This window comes from Corvus kubaryi, unplaced genomic scaffold, assembly GCF_017639235.1.
Source record: "Corvus kubaryi isolate FWS band 111438036 unplaced genomic scaffold, C.kubaryi_AGA036_p1.0 37396, whole genome shotgun sequence".
In the NCBI taxonomy this organism is placed as follows: domain Eukaryota; kingdom Metazoa; phylum Chordata; class Aves; order Passeriformes; family Corvidae; genus Corvus; species Corvus kubaryi.
In genome coordinates, this window is record NW_024581135.1 from 20,947,054 (window position 1) to 20,967,691 (window position 20,638).

General features: G+C 39.5%; 1 protein-coding gene across 2 annotated transcripts in view; it reads left to right on the forward strand.

Annotated features, from left to right (window-relative positions):
- Nucleotides 1–20,638, forward strand: part of MAP3K20 (mitogen-activated protein kinase kinase kinase 20) — a 90,493-nt gene that overhangs the window by 15,714 nt on the left and 54,141 nt on the right. For both annotated transcript variants that reach the window (XM_042040583.1, XM_042040585.1), the window contains exons 3-7: nt 13,249–13,336; nt 17,499–17,600; nt 18,375–18,440; nt 19,364–19,392; nt 19,511–19,648. In XM_042040583.1, coding sequence (XP_041896517.1) covers nt 13,249–13,336; nt 17,499–17,600; nt 18,375–18,440; nt 19,364–19,392; nt 19,511–19,648 — 423 coding nt within the window. The remainder of the gene's footprint in view (nt 1–13,248; nt 13,337–17,498; nt 17,601–18,374; nt 18,441–19,363; nt 19,393–19,510; nt 19,649–20,638) is intronic.

The window sequence follows — 20,638 nt, forward strand, 5'->3', positions numbered from 1 at the left end:
GGGAAACTGGGTGTCTTGCACACAGGAGGGGCCCCCTATGGCTGCACCTCCTTGGCAAAATAGGGCCTGGCCCTTGGATGTAATTGAAGGGGAACAGTGGAACACCTTCCCACTTCTCTTCCGCCTCTGGTTGCTTATTTATTTTACTGCAAAACTTCTGAAAATTGAGGTTCCTTGTGGCTAAATGGTGGAGGTAAGGGAGAAAAAAATGGTCATGATATACACAACTGACCAAATAGCTGTGGGTTTTGTGTATTGGGCACCTGATTTTCCAATAGCCACATCAAAAGTAAGCATGGTTTGTAAAATCCCTTGAGCTGTTGTAGGAGAAGTGATGAAGCTCTTGACACCAGAATATGAGATGCAGTTGCTTGTACCAAGTTGCTCTTGGAAGATGGGAAAACCAAAAGACAGGCATGCAGGCTGGACGGGTGGCAGCCTTTGAGTGAAAGCTGAGGCACTCTGCAAATTATTATCTGGCAGGGGCAGCATAGGAGAGATGAGTAGGTCGTTCTGGAATCTTGTTAAAATCAACTAGTTGCTGCACCCTCAAGCGAATGAGTGACATTTTCCAAGAGGTTATCTTTTTCTCTTACTGGGAAGAGTTGTAGAGCTGAGAAAGTGTAGTGCATGCCTATGCGAGGTTAGAGTGGGGGAAAAGCACAGAAATCACTTCTTGTCTAATCTTGTAACAACTTTAATTTTAGTTATGTTAGATGCATTTGAGGCAAACCTTTCAGAAATGAAGGCTTATAAGCAGTGAGTGGTGTGTTTCCGTTTTTGAGAACTGTGCACCTCTAGTCTCCTACACCAAGGAAAAGGCTTTTTGTCTTGTGGTGTCTCTCTATGCTGAGGGTGCTGTGTGTGATGTAAGTATGTAGCAACACATGGCTACAATTTGGAGCTGTTGAATTCCTCTTTCTTTTGGATGTTGCCTTGCTATTATCCCTGTAAGAGTTTGTGAGAGCCCTAAAGACAAATGCAGGATCCAGACCCCACTCAAAAGGACCACACATTTTGGAGTTCTGCTCTTAACTTTTGGGTTCTCGGCTGTTTATGTATTTGTACCGAAGTCTTTATTGTAAAGTCATATAATGCTATAATTCTGGAAGGAGTCCTGCAGTTTTTCACTGGCTGGGAATAAAGCTCAGTCCTCCTAGGATCAACAAGCGTTCTGTTTTTACTTAATAAATTTGAAACCTGCAGTAAGAAATCTCCTGCCTTTTCACTAGTAGGATTCTGTGCTATACTGTGAGAAACGGGGTATTCGCTGCCTGTTGCAGCTGTTAGAGAGATGAATGTGAAGTAACAGCACTAACAGGGTGCCTGACTCAAGAAATTCAGGGCGGTGACACTTGATTCTGTAGCAACATTGGCATCAGCTGTTAGCTCTGGTGACATGGTCGTTGCCTTGAAACTGTGACCCGAGTCCCCTTTTTGAGAAATGAAGAACCTGCAAACCCTTTTCAAAGACAAGGGCAGCTGCTTTGTTTGTCTTTTAAAAATCTGTATTTCTGCCTTTTTGCTTGGTCAATGTTTGGAACCATTGAAAAAGTAAATGTGACATGGGGACTGAGATCCTGCAGCTAGAGTTCCTTTATGATTACATATTCAACCACAACCTCACAAAGGAAAATGAGAGTCCCTTTTCCTTTATGTACCATATTTCAGTTTTCCCTTAGGTTTAAATTGGTGTTTTGGACTATATTCTCTCGAGCCACTGAAGAGCTTATCAGAAAAGGAAGGAAACAGAGGGAGGGAAAGAAAGATAGATTTCCAAATGACATGCGTTTGAATAGTTGAAGTTCAATCCCTAAAACAAAAAGTGGAATCTTTTTTTTTCTAAATAATGTGCTTTACAGTCTCACCTCTCATCTTGAGAAACATAAAAGAGCAAGTAAAAGAGATGACCCAAATCACAGAGTCCTTTGAAAGAAGAAATTCAGCTGTTTTGAACACTTACAATCAAAGGAAGTGGTTTCCCTAATTACATGAACTATGTGAAAGCTCTCAGAATAGTTCTTCCACCCCAGGATTCCTTGCACTTTAGAAGTTTGCATAAAAGCTCACATGGAGAATCAGATGCAAAGTGTTTGATTCAAATTTTATTAGGCAGAAGTGAGCATACATTCCTATCTCTGGGTTTGACAGCTGCTTGGGTTTGGACCACAAGCCTGGGTTTGATGGATTTCAGTCCTGTACTTATATCTTTCACTCTTCAGGTTCTCTGGTGAGACACCCCTATCGAGAAAAGTAGAATTGAAAAAAATGGAGAAAGGATAGAGGGATCTCTTTGTGAGCTTTCAGTTGAGGATTCTTCACCCTGATTAGGCTGTTCATTGTTGTGAAAACCCCTCCTTGTACACAGCTTTTATGAGGAATTTTGCTTCCTCACATTTTCAAGAAACTGTGTATCTTAAAAGATATATTTGGAAGAATTGGGATCTGAATTGTACAACTTTAGTATTATTCTAGCACCACCATTTACTTCAATCCATCAAAATTCTGAATTCAGTAAAGACTTTGAACAAAAAAGCAGTATTTTCAAAAGGCTATTACACCTTGTGGTTTCTTTTTGTGCATACACAATAATAAAGGTATGTTAGTCTAAACTAAACAGTGAGGACATCTGAAAAGATGCAGGACACTTCTAAAGGCTTAAGATCTATGGTGCTGTCCCTGAGGATACAATATGGACTAATTAATGGTTTAAATATTTAAAAATAATATTTGCAAGGCTTGCAGTAATATGCAAGACCATCACACTTGCTCTGCACAACAGTGACCTCAAAATGGTCCCATCCTCCCCTCAGAGCTAAGTACAGTAATTATATCTAGATTTGATAAGGACAGAGATAATTGATAAAATTGACCTTGAGGAGAGATCTTAAAACTTTCTAAAGTGCAACAATTCAAACTCAAGAAGGAAAAAAGGCAGAAGGGTTGTGACAACCTTCTGCATATATGAAATCAGCCAAACCCTCTTTATAGTAACACTGTATGCTAATCACAAGATACCATTAACTCCTCTTGAAGAAGAAGGAGAAATGTTTCTCTAGGTCCTTTTTTTCCTACCAATACTGGGGTTTTTTCCCCTCCCTGCCTTCCCAGGCAGAAGGAAGGACTTTATCTGGAGTAAGGGAACTGTCTCCTAGAAGTAAACACCCTCAGCAGGCCAGTGGTATTGCAAGTAAAGTGTGCAGCACAGTAGCAGCAGGTGTAGAAAGGGAAGGGAAATGTCGCACAGCCATACAGCTGTGACAGGGCAGAGAAGAGTTCTTGCTGTGTCTTCTAGAGAGTTGTGTCTCAGGCAGCAAAGCTTTGCTAGAGGATGATTTTGCTTGGTTGAAGGAGAATGCTTAAAGTCATTCCAACCTTGCTTGACCTGAAGGTGCATGGAAAATTACATTTGCTTGTGTCTGATCGTTGATAGGAGTCAATTTCTTAGGCAAGGGCTTGGGTGTGTCTGGCATTGGAAAATGGGAAGCTGTGGTATATATGATGCTGTTATTCTTCTATGCCAAAGGACCTGTTGTGGATTTGAATGTACTCTGTGCCACCAAACATCATGGAGCTCCTGGGCCCTGGATCCAGCTTGTGAGCTCAGTTCATTGTACTGAACTTTGCTAATCTAATCCTTGTCGTGCTTGGAGCATAAATCAAACAGCTAGTAGTTATGCAAAGGCTACGGGCATTGCTAGAATAGGAAGAGATGCAAATTCTCTCTGCTGCACTCAGATTCAGGTTAGAATTGTCATTAGCTGCAGCATGATGCCTTCTCTTCAGCTTTTTCAGTACAGTCCAGGGGAGAGAGGTTTTGTTGGACTCTGCACGTGACCCTGGTCCTGAAAGTTCCTGTGGTCCCAAGTATATGGAGTTCCTACTTCCTCTCTGCTGTTCCATTTATTGCAGGTTCTCAGGGAGCACAGTGCAGGGCAATGGGGTCAGTAGTGCATGTCAGTTGTTTTGTAACCACAAAATAGATGATCTTCATTTTTGTAACTGGTCTTTTAAATGTTATTCATTCCCCATTAGGTATATTGAGCTACCATAAAGGCAGCATGAAGAATCCCAAGAAAAAATAAACACTGGGTCCATGTTTATTAAAATAAAAGCTCAAAATTTCGGGAGTGTCATCTAGTTTTATTTTTTTGGTCATTGCTGCACAACAGGAGTAGCATTTGAACCAAATTTCTAAGTAAAATACAATTTTCAGTCTTAGACGAAGAAGAGTGGCTTTTCTGAAAAGCAGGTAGACTTCACCATGATTCATGCTGGATTATTTGGACAGTTTCACATAAAATCATGATGTGTGTCATTCAGATAGTGGTGTCAACTTGTTTTCCTGAAAACCTCAGATTCGTGAGGTTGTGCTTTGGGGTAGGTAAATGTCACAGAAAAATGCCTCTCATCCGTGGATGATTCTCATTTGCTTCAGCAGAGTGCCAACATCTGTAGTTGGCAAGTACTTTCTCTCCTTCCTTTTTATGCCTGCTGGTCACAGCTGTAAGTTCTGTTTTGAAAGCTTCTTTGAGTTAGGTGGACTCCGGGTAGGGAGCGATTCATACCTTTTCTGCAGGGGCAGCTCATTTTTGAGTGATAGCTGGGAAGAACTTTGTGCAGAGCTCTAGCAGCCCATGTGCAAAACAAAACCTTATGGTTTGCTGTTAACATGTAACAGGTAACACGTCTTGTGAAGTGTTTGTTTCATTATGGTGGGCTCAGCCTGCCTGGTTGAGGAACATTTTCTGGAATTATAACATTCACTAGGATTCCAATTAGAGGGATCCCATCAAGTGTTGTCCCTGTCATTAGCTATAGCAGGTTTGATTTATCCATTCTAAGACAGCCTGTAAGTGAGTGTTCATCAAGAACATGATGGGTTTTTTTTACCTGTGGTTAAATTACAGTTTTCATGATCAAGATGGAAAAATACTTCATTGTAAGGATCATAACTGCTTTAGAGGAGTGGATCAGGATGCAGAAGTACAGCTGTTGCTGTCTCTGTTGGGGTCTGTGCTAATTGTTCAGCAAAAGCCATTGTATAATGAGATTTGACTTGTTCTGGGTTGTCTTATCCAGATTCCTTACAAATACTCTGCAGACCTCAGAAAAATCACTGCTCTAGTTGTGTATGTATGGCCATGGCTCCTTGAGAGGGGATTCATTTTGCCCATCACTTTCATACCAAAATGCCTTTTCAACAAGGTGCCATGAAACTTACAGTGAATTTGATATCAGAAATAATTTCCTTGGATATTTTTCCATTTGTTGAGTCTGGAATGATCCCTGTGTTGCATATTAGCCATGATATTTTCTCACCTGCAGAGTGTGCCAGGAGTCAGAAAGTTTCAAGTTTCGTTATTCGGTTGTGTTTTAGGAATGTTGAGGGTTTTGTCGCTGTTCTTCATAGTCAAAGCCGGTTTGTGTTCAAAATGATTGTGAGTAACTTGGAAAATTTCCCAGCACTGAAAAGAGAAATGATGATTGCTGAAAATAAACAGCTCTATGGGAGCTCAGGTATTTCAGCCCTGCCGTTTAGGCCACTCATCTATTGTTTCTACTCAATTGCTGGTGTTGCTTTGCAGCTGGAGGCAGTTTAGTACTCCAAATCTGCCTGAATTAAAAATTACAAATATTGCAGGACATTGCTCATTTCTAAACTCTTACACCAATACAAATACATAGTTTTGAATGGTTTTACTTTATGTGAATAACAGTAGTGAAATCCAAACTAAACTTGTTCTTGGCAGATCTGCCTTTATCAGATACCTTAATATTAAATGCTCATACAATGTCACATTGTATGCTGCAAAATGTAACAATCCTGTGGGTGTATTTCTACTTGAAATCTGTCTAAGAAATGAGTTATTTTTCCATAATCTTTGGGTTTGTTTTTTGGTTGTTTGGATATTTTTGTAAATGGCACTGGAAATGTAACGCAGAATTTTTTCAAGCTTACTAAACATTCTGTAAGGATTTTCTGCAGAAAGTGCCTCTGCTTGGTTTCATCAGTCTGTTAGCAGCCTCCTCTCATGGATAACAAGTTTTTAACCCTCTTCATGAGGAAAACCAACACCATGATCCTGCAATTTCTTGGTTAGTGCGGTGTGGCTCTGCGTGATCGTTGCACTGGGCTGATGGAGGTCAGAGTGAGAATTGAGCCAGTTAGCTTGATTTCACTCTCTCTTGCTGCACAGGGCAGAGGCTCTGCTGCCGCATCACAAGGACAAATCCACTGTGATTTTTAGAGGGACCAGCCTGCTTTTCATGGGCTGAACAAGCCTTTGCAGTGTTTTGACGGGCACATTCTGAATTTGCTAGCTAGTACTTTTAATCTCATAGCCTTCAAATTATCCATAACATACCAAGTTGTGTGCAAAGCTTGCTATAAAGAACTATAGTAGAGTACAAAACCCAGTTTTCTTTTCAAATGGTCAGTATCCGATACATCTTACTACTAACAAGTCCTATGGTGCTGCATGATGCAAATTAATTATTTCAAAGTGAATTTCATAAGGTGGGGTGAGCCTATAACAGCATTTAATAAATTTATGTCCATATTCCTTACCTGTGGTACATTATGACAGTTTAACAGAACTGAGCTGTCTTGGTAGTGTGTTTTTTCTTTCTTTAAGATTGTAGCTTTAGAGTCAATACGAGGTATTTAAAGTGTGTGTTTCATCACAGTATCTCCAAAAATGAGATTTTTTTTTTTTTGATGATATACACCAGTGAATTTAAAATAATGGCAAGATGATTATATAGCAATAAGAATTTATTAGTTTCCTGTATATTTCCACTTTAGTCTCTGGGATTTGTAACAGTGTAGGACACAATTTTGGATGCAAATTTGATGCTTTCAAAGATTTCCTCAATCAAAATGCTTCAAAGTACAAATTTTGTACGTCATTGTAGACGTACTTATGAGAATTTAATTCTGTTATTTACAGAAATGCTGGTGACATCAATCTGAGAATGTAATTTAACTCTTTTCTATATGGTTTAAGAAACAGGATACTGTTTCTTAATACAGCCTGAATATAGAGGCTGTGTTCTAAGATGTAAGTGCTGACAGTTTTAACATGTAAGTGGCCTATAGAAAACAGCTTTTTTTAGGGATAAGTTATCATCTAAATGAGTACTAAAAAAGAAGCCCAAGCTCACACAGCTTTAAGTGACATGCAACCATAGTTTTAAAACTATGATGGCCTATGGGAAGAGATGGTAACACACGCTGGGAGTGTGCCCATTGAAGCACTTGGTAACTGCTTATTTGCATGTAAAAAAATCTCACTGAGGATTCTTTGGCTTTGCCATGTTCATGTGGGTTTTGTCTTGCCTAGTTAGTATTAAAGACAGTTTAACAGATTTAACAAAAATTCATTAAACTGGACAATCAGTATCTTTTACTCGTTATTTGGGGCCCCCAAAGCACAAAATTCTTGGTTTCATTTTTTTCCTTAGAAAACCTTATGAGAATAGACAAATCAGTAAGCAAAGTCCTAATTTTTTATTTTGTACCTGTTTAATTTTCTTTTTAGTGTTCAAAACTGTAATAATTACTTAACATCCTGCTATATAATTCATGGTAATAATTCTATGTTTCTGAAATTCTTTAAGTATCCCTTTATTGCATATTGAGAAGATAATTTGTTAGGAATGACAGATGCTGATTGTCTTAGTATTGCATCTGTAAAATGATGTTTTGGGCTTGTTCACCTAGAGAAACTGGTATGGTAAGAGGTGTCATCCATTCTTAGACATCAGTAAATTCACAAGAAAGAATTGGATTCATGAGACCCTGGAAATGGAGATAGAGTGGATATACTTTTGAGCAGGAGTCTAGAAATAAAGGTGTGGGATTTATATATATTAGCATTCTGTATCTTTTTTGTATGTGGTTGTCACTAATAGAATGATTTTACTAAAACATCAGCTGGCCTCTTCCAGCTGCCCTTTTATTAGGACGTAAAACCTCCTGAGAGTAGCTAAGTTGCAACTCTCCCAAGAACATGACAAAGGTCAAAGCCTTTAAAATGCTACAAGACTTAGGAAAAAAAAAAATCTTTCCAAAGCTGTCTTAAGTGTGTCTAAATATCTCCTTAATAAACATGGCAAAAATTTCTCTGGAAAATTAAATAGCCAAACTTTTGCATAATGTAATAATAAATATAAGGCAGTTAAGGAAGTTGTGTTAATCAGATTAAGTAGCTAACCATGTCTAACTCTGTAATTTTGCATGGAGGGAAGGTGCCACTTGCTGTGCAGTTAACCTGATTTACTAGCAGGAAAGTTGGTTGGCTGCTGGCTGACCCAATGGTCTCACAAGTGGCTGCAGCTATTTCCTGTGTTATTCCTAAATCAGTGTGCTCAGACCAGGGTGGAAAAGTACTTTACTCTTTCCAGTCAGCTGCTCCAAAGCCACCTAGAAGAAGTGGTGGTTGAGTTGCTTTGGGCTCAGTTTGTCTGAACCCATGGAAAAAAGTCTTTTGATACTGAAAAACTCTGTGAACAGATGTTCTTCTACAGTTCCAGCTGTGCTGCTGGAATAGACTGCTAGCCCAAGCCCTTGATCGCTTCTCTTGACTACAAGTGTGAGCATAACAAATTTCTAATATATTTCCAAGGAGAACTAGAGTAACTAAAATATGCTGAGTCGTTTGGTCTTTGCTAACTTTAACTGCCTTGGGATAGGGAGCTCTAACAAGAGCAGCTGCAGCTGCTATGAGTAGCTGGCAAGCAACAACACAGCTGTATGCAAAGTGCCTCCGTCCACATCCTTACTGTCTTTGCGGCTGCAATTAAAGATCTGACGATACGGCCTTGTCTGATTCCCAAGTAATGCCAGCTCAGCATCAGGTGGCCATTGCCCACATCTGCAGTCAGCAGCGACCTTGAAGACCTCATCAGAGCTGATCTGCAGTTGCTGCTTTTGCTGCATTGGTACAAGGCAGAGCAAAAACAAGTGTGGGCTTGGGTCATCCTGGTGAGCTGAGGCTTATGCTTCTCTTAACGAGACCATGCTGTCCAGGCAGCTTGCTTTGTCCCGTCATCTGCTGCTGGCTGTGCTTAGAATTTGTGTTCGTGGTTTCTGTCCAGCAATTGTGGAACACAGACGAGACCTAGAGGAGAATCTTGTTTTTTCCTGCTGAAACACCTGAAGATATGGTTATCCATGCATGGTTGTTTGTATTACAAGGTTAAGAACAGTACTAGTGGGTCTACAGGCATCTCTAGGGTGATGTCAGTCTTAGATGATGTAATTGTCATTTTCACATATGTTAATAAGTAGAGATTAAACAGGCATAAAACCAAATTACCTGTTAAACACTGTGATCCATACCATGGTTCACAGGACACAATTACACTGGTAGTACACTTAGGAATTACCTGAATTCCAAACTCTTATACTGTAATTGTTTTATTAATTGGGTTTGATTTACAGTAACCCAGTAAGTGAGAATTAAATTTAAAAGTTTTCAATGTAATTTGTTCTGACCTTGGATTTTGTGATATTTGAATTATGTAAGCAGTGGATTAGGTTTGTTTAGAAATCTGAATCCCTTTGCCTTTGAGAAATGGTGTGCAGTCTGTAATCCCTTCAGCAGGACTCAACAGAGGGACATAATTTTATCCATACCTGTGATGTAAGCGCAGTATGAACAGTTATAGCATAGTTTGATGGTCAGTAACAGGCTCTTACTTAGCTTATAATGGCACAAAGCATAATATTCAACTCTACTGCAGTTACCTTGTGCATCTGTGTCTCTATGTTAAGTCCAGGGACTTCGTATTTATGTGTTTGGATGTGTTTCCTTCAGCAGAACTCCGCTAGTTCTGGTTCAATCCAGCCTTTAAAAAAATAAAATTCTGTCTTTCACACAAAAAACAGATGTAATGAAGTAGTTGAATACTTGTTACTTGTCATCGCTATTTAGGAAGTAAATTGGTACTCATTTAGCTTGCATAAAATAGACAGCAGCTTTACTGAGGGAAGAGCGTCATGCCCAACCTAGCAAGGGCTGACTTCTTCAACAGTCTTTAGACAGACAGATGCATGACAAGATTTTCTTTCAAGCATTTAGGCATTTTGGATTTAAGTACAGTTTTGATGCTTAAAGGTGATTCTAAATATTCTTGTTAGTGTCTAAGAAATCTTTGAAATACCAGTCTTTAACCACCACTCTGTAATTTGCTATCTGAAAGTAATTTTCATTGAAATACGGCACCTTCTTGTCAAAGATAGTACAAAAGCTTCAAAGATATGGACTGGCTTGCATCTGATTCTCGCTGTAAGGAGTAAGTGTCTTTAAATTGGCTAATAGAGTTCACAGCTGATCTACAGCAACAGAAAAGAACAAAACATGAAAGGAATAGTCTAGAATCGCTAGTGCTAACCAACAGCAGAGTGATTAAAAGTGTTTAGAGAGGATTTCTTTCTGATATAATAGTCCTTAGGAACAGTTGGCAATTTTTTTTACCCCAAAGTTGTTAATTTTTGTATCTGTGGGCAATTAGAAGGTGCTTCTCTGGATTTCGTAGATGGTAGCTTGCTTTGGTATCTGTTAAATCCCAGATTAGGGTATGAACATCAGTGTGAAGGTGATGGTATTAGCCATGGTCAACACAGCATTTTTTTCATACTTCTGTAATGTGATCTTAGTGTATATAATGTAAATAAGATAATGGTAAAAATTTTCTTTTGCATTTCCAATGATAAAAGCGCTGTGTGTCTGTGCCAGTGAAGTACTTGTCTTCTTGGGCTAATGTTCATATTTCGTTTCCAGTCCCGTCGTGGTAGCACTGGGTGATTGGTCAGTCTTGAGTTTGCTGCTGGCGTTGCTGCAGTGTAGCCCTTCTGTTGTCCACTGACCCTGATGGGCTTTCACTGGATCCAGCAGCAAATTGTGTGAGATGGAGAACAGTCACTGCATTCTGCACATAGTTGTGATGGAATAGGGAGCTATGGCACTTGGATTTGTTAATCATGGCACAGTTTTAATCATTCTCCTAGAAGATTCATCTAGTACTACTTTTATAGCCGGGACCTAAATATATTATGCTATGGGAAAAAAATGTGAGACCCATCAATTTAATTCTAATAACCTCTTGAAGTACTTGTGTTGTAAACACCACAGCAGATGGCATGCTCAGTGCTTTGAAGACATGGTGTGTTTTAAGTACTTTACAAGAAGATGGTTTTATTCCGTTGCTCCAACCAAGGTGTTCATGAAAAGGTGGTTTTAGATGGTTTGTCTAACTGTTTGTGTTATTCCTGTCTCATATAAGAATATTCAGATATGCAGTCAAGGAGAGTTAGGTCTCCTGGTAATCTGGCAGTAATGCTGGTAAGAATTAGAGGACATTGCCCAATTGAGTATTTCCTAAGGAATATACAAACATAATACAAAAGTTTCTGAGATGGAGATTTGGATGACTAAGCAGTCACCTGCATCCTCCAGGCTAGCAAAGGAGGTTGGAGGTACAACTCATGCTGCTGCTGCTGCAAGAGTCCCTTGTCTTGGGAGGCTGGTGGGGCTGCAGTTGGAGGGCAGAGCTCTTTCTGCTGGCAGATCCCTTGACTGGCTCTAGGAGTGTTGCTGTTTAACTGCAGGTGAATCTTACCACATTTGCTTAGGTAGCTGCCAGTTAAATTATTTTGTGGCCTTGTAGATTCACTGAAGACAGAAAAGCTATAGCAGTTTTGATGCAGAATCCCATGGTACATCAGCTACTGCTGCTGTAATAAATGTAGAGCAAAGCGGTATTTGTTTGGCCTGTGTTTTATAGGGGGTACCATGATACATGTGCTTAATTGCATAATTACAGATAAAGGCATTAGATGACTCAATTTTTTGCTGTTGTTGCTTAAAGACTTTTTGAGTAACTTCAACACAGTTTTCAATTAAGACCTTTAGCTAATGCACAGACATTTACACATATTCAATTAAATCTTTAACTATAGCTTTGAACTTAACTTGGGTTACACTAACTCTTCATGCTGCTTAGCCTGCTCAGCAAGAAAAATAGTATTACCATCAAGTGAGTAATCTTTTTTCATAATACCAGAAAATTAACTTCTAAAATGTATGCTGTTTTCAGCAAATCATACTGCAGGCTGACTCACCTAGAAGTCCACAAAATAATTTAATTGGCAGTTATCTAAGAATATGTGTGAAAACTCTCCTCTGGGTAAATAGCAACACTCCCACTGCCAGTCAAAGGTCTGTGAAGGGATCTGTCAGATACTTTTGATAAGTTCTGAGGAGTTAATTGTGATGTTGTTCTTGTTAGATGCTCTTGCCTGGTATAGAGTTAACATAATCTCGAAGTCTTAAAGTAAAGCATTACAGTGGAGAAAAATATAAAATAGTACATATCTGTATTTGCATAATATGTATACTTGTGCAAAAACATGTGTCTAAAATCTGTTGAGTATTTATTTTAATACACTACAGAGGTGAGACTGTTGAGACAGCTTCCAGGAGATATCTGACCTTTTTTCTCAAAAACTACAGGGTGTGTATGTCTTAATTTATGTTGGTACAGTCTCATTGTCTTGCAGTCTCTTGCTGAAGCCCAGCAGCATTATTCAAGTAGAATTTGAAGGTTTTGCGTATTTATCCAGAATTGCCAAACATCTGTACTCTACATTGAGGAGCAGTTTCAACTGCACTGCTGGCTATTTGGCAATCTCAAAGATGCTTGCTGTGTGTATTTAATCAGACTCCACAGCGCATGCCTGGAAATTCCACATTTCCAGTAAACATTGGATGGAGCTGTGTGTGCATGGTATGCTGTAACAGCCTGGAACACTGGACTCGCTGAACCCATGGTACTTTGTGCATAAACACAAATTCTGGATAGGACTGCTGCTGCTTTGCCAAAAATCCCAGATCTTTCTTGGAATAAAGTTTTCCAAGGTCTTCAGTTTTTCCAAAGACTTAACTTCCTACATCAGTGCCTTGGCCATGAAAGAATAGTCTGAAATTTATTTTTCCCACCCCCCCCAAACATACAAAGCATTCATCTGCCAGACTCTCTCACTAGGTTTTCAAATACCAAGCATTTGTGAACAGTCTTTTCTAGATACATATGTGCTTTTATATATATTATATATATATACATATATATATAAAAAATATGTTGTATATGTGTGTGTACCCACTGAGGTATAAAATAAACTATCATAGTAAATGACCCATTCCTAATTGTCTAACTTGTTTGTTTGTTTGTTTTCAACAGGCAGAAATACTCAGTGTGCTCAGTCACAGAAACATCATTCAGTTCTATGGAGCTGTCATTGAACCTCCAAATTATGGCATAGTTACAGGTAAGAATTTTTTCTGACCTTTTTCTTTATTCTTTAAAACTCCAGTTTTAAAAGGTTATCTCCAATGTTGCCCAATTACAATGTTTTGCTAATTGTTCTGGTCTTCTTTAAATGTTAAGGGTGCATGGCACCACCGGCTTCAATGTAAGTGGGAGTGCTGGAGGTGGGAACCAGACTGGGAGCATAGCTGGTGGCAGCATGGAGGCAGATGGGGCCTAGGGTGTTCTTAATGCACAACTGCAGGACCCCTTTAAACAGAGGCTTGCACTGTGTTCTCTTTCCCTGTTCAGAGAACTGCTTTTCCATTTTAATTGGGCATGTCACAAAAGCAGAGATTTTCATGATACGAAGTTCTGGCTGGTTCTGTGAGGAGGGTAGGCTGGGTGCCTGCTCAGAGCAAAGCTGCCCCATGAGTTCTGCCTGCATTGAAAATAGGAGAATTTGCATTGTGAAGTGGACAAATGGAAGAGCTTGAAATAGAGTCAAGGGTTTATAAGACATTGTAAGACACCTCCCTTTATTCACTGGAAGCTAGGTTTCATTTGTTTTGACATTCTTAGAATTATGCAGAAGTTGATTTTTGTGGTATTGTTGGGGTTTTTTGGTGGTGTTTTTTTTTTTTTTTCCTATCACAGCTTTAAGCTTCCTGCCCTTATCTTGGGAGATAGTCCAGATACAGAATTTTCTCCCTTTCCTGCATGGGACAAACTACGTAAGATAGGAGTAGAAAGCAAAGAAATTTCCCATCTGCTGAAACAAATGTTTGGAGAAATAAAATGCATGATAGCGTGGATTAGGAGTCATGTTTTGGCATGTCTGTAACCTTTCAAAGTTCAATGTGAGGAGTAGTCTTCTGTGTGTGGCACAATCTAATACCAATTTGAGTCACTGCCAGTAAGGTTTTTATTGGTTCTTAGATGGTGGTCAGAACTTGTGAAAATTCAGTTATTTCTACCTGCCTCTTAGACTGCTGGTTATCACAGCAGATAGCAGTGTAATCTGGTGGGAGCACATCCAAAATGCAGCACTTTTCAGGGCATAGGGAGCTTTGCTTACTGCAGGAGTATCAGCATACTGGAGGTCATGGTGTGGCAGTCAGCATTCCAGAGGTGCATGGGGTGACTACAGTCTTCACCACTCAGAAATGCATTGATGATAGCATATAGACAGGAGCTTGAATTCCTTCTGGAGGCAATAAAATTAATAGAAAGCTAATAAATCAAGTAATGTAATTTTACTAGCCTTTTTAATGTAAGTGTAAACCAGCAAGCAGAGTAGCAAAGGAGAGGTGTAATCGATGACCTGGGATGATGTCTGGATCAGAAGTCCTCAGCTTGATCTCACAAAAGGTCAGTGTTTGGAGGACATATGACCTACTTACCAGTCACAGGACAAACAGCAATTAAAGTAATTCACTGTGCTGTTGAGAAGGAGGACTCTTTAACTACCTGTGAGAAAGAGACTATGGTGTGTAGTTCAACAGCTTTGTTCCACAGGAACTCTGATCACACCTGGCTAAAGAAGAAAGAGGTTTGGGGGTTTTTTAGCATACTGTGTTGATTCTCCGTGCAACTTCTAAGGAGACTGGAGTCCTATGGGTTGGAAGGGAAGTAAGGTTCCATTTCCCCACACTGTTTTCAAATGAGAGAATGGCTACTGATAAAAGAAATGTTAATTATGCTTAAAATGTCTTTTAGAGGGATTTTCACTTTGTGATCTTCTGGATGGCCTTCAGTGTTGCAAACTTAACCCTGTGTTTAGTCAGATTCATTCTTGGGAGAGAAAATCACAAACAAGAAGAAATCTTGAGAAACGAATGTTCCTTCAGAGTGATGGAGATGAGAGCATTGAGCCAAGTATTGGCATCTACTGAACATTAGCTGCATGTACTGTCTTATGTGGGGTTGTTAAAGAGTTCTCTGAGAAGGGCTACAGCTGCAGTTAAAAGGAATGCTTTCCTGCTGGGATGTATGTCAGTGTTCCAGCTCATCCTGATGCTCAGTGAGCTGCTGATGTGGATCACATTGTTCTAGATGTTACTGGCCATCTCTGTCAGCAGCAGTCTCAATGTGTAGCTTTCAGATACGGCCTTTGGCCACAGCTGCCTCATCCCAAAAGGTTCTTAGAGCTTCTACCCCCATTGCACAGAACCATATGTATCCCATAGCCCATCACAGGGTGCGTCCAGTAAGGCAATCAGAGCTTTCCTTTCTAAAGCAAGTATTTCTTTTCCATTATTATTGACAAAACATTGTCCTTGCAATATGATTTCCAAATCCGTAAGCTCCTAGTAAATACCTGTGGCACAATAAGTATATAGAAGAAATTATAACAGTGGAGCTTTGTTGATTGAAGCTTACTTGCCTCTGTTCACACAGAGTGGCAAAGGGCTGGAGGAGCTGAGTTGTCCCTGACCCTGCTGGATCAAATTATGCACTGTAAAGGCATGTAAAGCATGCAGCCAACCTATTCCTGAAGAAGCCATTTTTAAGACAGATGATGACATCACGGGTAAAAAAAGCTTCTGTTTTAATTGTGGAAATGTGCAGGTCAGCAGCTTACTCCTCTCTCGGTGACATCCGAAGGTACACGTCTGTCCTTTCAGTGGCAGGTTGTGCAGCGTGATCCAAAGCTAACACTTGAGTGTTTACTTTCAAGGGACTTGTTGTTTTCTCCCTCTTTCATTTAGCACTGGAGTCTTCCCATCTGGCCTGCCATGTTCTAGGCTGCAGATTCAGTTTGGTCTGTTTCCCTCCCCATGCAGTGGTCTCCCAGTGTTTTTGATTTCCTTGGTGAGGAACAATGGAAATTTTTGTATTCATTTAGCCTATCATGTATCAATCGTTGATTAATATTATTATTAAAAAAATTCAGATACCTTTGATGTAGGCAATGATTTTGTGGCTGCTTTGAAATGATGTGAAGATTTTGAGAGTCTTCTAAGTAGGTTCTAAATTCTGCCTGAGAAGCATGCTGAATAGCCTTGGGAGAGAGGGACAAAAGGCTTAAGTTGCTCCTTGTATCCCTTGTATCCCCTGGTCTTTGTGCTACTTGGGCTGCGCTGGGTGGCATGTACCTGCCCTGTCATTGCAAACAGATAAAAGAAAATGTATCAGCTGCTTCATCTTATGAACCTCCTGTTGTGTTTTTGGTGAAACATCAATGAATTCTAAATAAGCATAAAACTTATTTAAGAAATACTGAGGGGAAGAGCTACAGCCTTTAAACTACTGTACATGACCTGCAGCACAGGGAAATCTGTCCTGCTTATCTCCGTGTTAGATTTCTAGTTTCATCCTTCCGTTTTTTTCTCCATGGGAAATAGGAGACTTTCTACCTGCAAACCCTTTCCTCGTAACAGAACATTATGTATTTAGCATGTGGCTTTACTTAAAAAAAAAAATTAAAAATTGTATTTTGTTATGGGGCATCATTTATACACAGTACTGCTTACCAGTGGGGAGTATCCTCTGATTTTAGAAACAATAAGATGGATCTGATACCACCAAACTAATCTATTAACTGTTCTGATCAAGAGTGGCAAATGCACTGTTCAAAAAAGTAAGAATTTTAGATTATATGAAAGTGGTACTGTGGAGATTTGAGTTGTCTCCAGTTTCACACCTAAATATGTGTAGGTATAACTAGCTTGTTATTCCTGTTTTAAGCCCTGCAACTCTGATAGTCAGACTGGATTCCATCTGCCACACTTCCAAACACCAGTGGGCCCCAAAAGCCCTTGTTTGTATCCACAGAATCCTGCTGTGGGATTCTGTAGGTACAGTTAAGGGAAATTAAGAAAAACATCTGCTTGTCCTGAACAAGGAGCATCCAGAACCTTTTACTCTGGAATTTGAACTGCTTTGCCTGATCTTTCTTGATGCCAGACCTTTGTAACGCTTTTTCATTTTAATGCCTATTTTTCTATATGGTTACACTTTTTTGTTTGTTTTTTCATTTTTTGTTAGTAGTAGATTATGTCTGTAGGGATAATCAGATAAACTCTCCTACTACACTGGTAATAATATTAGGCTGTCGACCCCACGTTCTTTGTCATTAAGGCAGAGGTTGACTGCTTTGTAGAACTGGCAGAGTTTCTACTACATCTTTCAAGTTAGGTGCAATGTTTTAAAATGTTGTGTTTGTTGCTGTTTTTTAACAGAGTATGCTTCTGCTGGCTCACTGTTTGATTACATTAATAGTAACAAAAGTGAAGAGATGGATATGGATCATATCATGACCTGGGCCACTGACATAGCTAAAGGTAAGCAAGAATAGTGGCGTATGCTATCCTACACAGCCAGCAAATGTACAGCTGGAGATGCTTTCCTTAGAAAGTCAGGAGAGCCTTCCTAGTCTTCCTTATTTAAATTGTAACAAAACCAACCAAACATATATAAATAAAAAAAGCAAAACCCATTCACTGTTCTTTGTAATATGTTCCTTGTTTGTTATGAATCCAAAATATTCTGGAGTGAAAATGGCTTCTGTGAGCCAGTTCTGGTGTGCTCCTAAGTCCCAAGAGGATAATTTTGCTGATGTAGAGTAATTATGAGGTAAAGTGCATAATTGCCCTCACATTTGATTTGATTTGGGGCATTTAAGGAAGCTAAGGGCTTATTCTCAGCAAACATACTGAAATTCTTTGTATACTAATGTAGAATAAGCTGTTCCATCCTTTGTGTTCTCTGTGACTGACCACACAAGAACTAGTGTAAACTAATGAAAAAAAAGTAAATTAATATCTGGCTTAATTGTGTAGACACCTCCTTAACTATATAGTTAGAGAAAATAACTACATATGATGTTAAAAACCATTAGCATATCCATATAGATGCTCTGAGATATATGTGAGCTTTGCTTAGTGCTTTTTACTCGAGGTAGATTACAGGAAGCTTTGCTTCTCCTTCAGCATGTCAATATGGCATACAGGTATGGCAACTCATAATGAGTACAGCTAGTGGGAAACAGGAAACATGACTGCAGATATGTGATGGCCCTCCTCAGCCTAACTGGATTGTTCCTTTGTTTTGTGTAGGAATGCACTATTTACACATGGAAGCTCCAGTCAAAGTTATCCACAGGGACCTGAAGTCCAGGAATGGTAAAGTAGCAAAACACTGAAATGCTCTGTGTTTACTGTTACCTGTTAATGTGGCATTTAAGTCTGTGCCTGAGCTTTGTGAACAAGCAGAACTAACTAACGCCTTGGTTGTCATCAAAGCTTCACTTGTTGAAGCACAGAAGAGCCTGTTCCCTCCTCCCCATCCTGAGCCTGTCTGAAGTTCACTACAGACTTGGCATCATCTAGAGCACTGTGGAGGGCTCTTCCAACTTGTGTCTTGCTGGCCATGATTGGCCATCTCATCAGCTTTCAGACACTGCCTGGGCACTCCTCACATCCTTTTCCTATTTGGAAAGGTTGAGTACCAGGGAAGGCTGGCAGACACCAGACACAATAGGCTGGATAAGGCCTATTATTTCTTATCAGAAAATCTTGTCTTTACTGTGGCTTTTTTTGAGGTTCGACACATACTCAGGCTTTTGAGTAATACACATTGAGTGTGGAGTCTGTACTTAGCAATTGACAGTCGTTCTTGAAATTTGATGAACATTGCCTTTTAGATGAAACTTCTACTACTAGTGGTGGGATAGGAGGGACACACAGGGAGATAATAGTCAAGAAATATGTAGGTCTCACCTTGGTTGTAGGCTTTCTCCTTTTATTAACAACTCTTCCCGAGAGCTTCTTGTTAAACCTAACTATACTGGGGAGAATGAAGTTCATCTGTGGTGGTGTTGTCTTTTAACTCAGTAAGACCTGAAAGGTTTTGCATTTCTTTGGAGGCTTGCAGGTATCCAGCATATGTTCTGTAAGCTTCTCAAAGGAACCAGGACAGGTGTGCACATTCAGGTGCTGGCTCACCTTAGGGTCATTTGTCTTATTGAAAACCAAAGTATTTTGCTGTAAAAATGTATTGGACTTGTTCTCAGCATTTTTGTAACCTTTTGTTTTTTCATTTTCAGTTGTTATAGCTGCTGATGGTGTGTTAAAGGTATGAACACTTTTAATTATTTGAAAACAGATGCTGCTGCTTGACTGCATGTTTCCATGTCTGATGAATGAGGTTGATACTGTTAATACCAGTTTAATATTTTATTTATTTTTGCCAGATCTGTGATTTTGGTGCCTCAAGATTCCACTCCCATACGACACACATGTCATTAGTGGGCACGTTCCCATGGATGGCCCCAGAAGTTATTCAAAGTCTTCCAGTGTCTGAAACATGTGACACATACTCATATGGAGTGGTGAGTGCCTCATCTCACTATGCATTGTAGCAGTTCTCTAGTGTGACAGAATTCACATGGTGCAAGAACAACAAAAAACCTCACACTTCCTTTTAAGACTGACCCATAATTTATAATTATATGCTTGAAAGTGGTAGAAGAACATAGTATTTTGCATGTTTGGTAACATCTGATTAGAGTAGCAGCATGCCAGCATAGGAAGTGCATGCTTTGCCACAAGTATTCACCATATGTCCAAAGGCTTTTAGGAGCTGCTGAAAAACCTGCATCATGAATCTCTGCTTGTGGGGTTTTTTTGTGGAACCGAGGAGAAAAAGGTTGTCTTGTAATAGGTGTGTAACAGGATGAAATCATTAGCATTCCACTTTCCCCAAAATAGTGTCACTGATTTTTATTAAAAAACAACTGCTCTATGCTCAATTGTTTAAAAGACACTGCTGTCACTATCTGTGAGAATAGACCCCATCTGAAAATATAGAAGCCCAGCACTGCTTTGCTGAAGGGTAAGGAATTAGTTATAGTTCATAAGAATGTCAGGTTTTCAGATTCAGTAATGTGAATTACTTTACTCTGTCTACAGTTAAACTCTAATTTAGTTTTGCTCTGCAATATAAAGTAGGCTAGAAATAGCCCTACTGGTCATATCAACTGTGTGCCTAACCCCATAGTCTTTCTCTGCTAGAGGACAGTAAAGAGTACTTTGGGGGGGAAAGGAAAGGATGTGGGGCTGTAGTTCCATGCATATCGTTGTATTAACCATTTTTCTGTTTGGATTCAACAGTGGGTGGCAGAATGAGAAATTCTTCGCTACCTGTCAAGTATTGTCTCTTTCTCTTTGAGGGATGGGAGGAGATAGATGTGAAGGAGGCACTGTGGTTTTAAGCTAGCACCTATGGCTATGCATAGCTAAGCTGATGTCTCAGTGGAGGATGACTTAAACTTTTTGCCAAACAGTTGTTTATAGTGAGAAAAAAATTTGAGACCTGATGT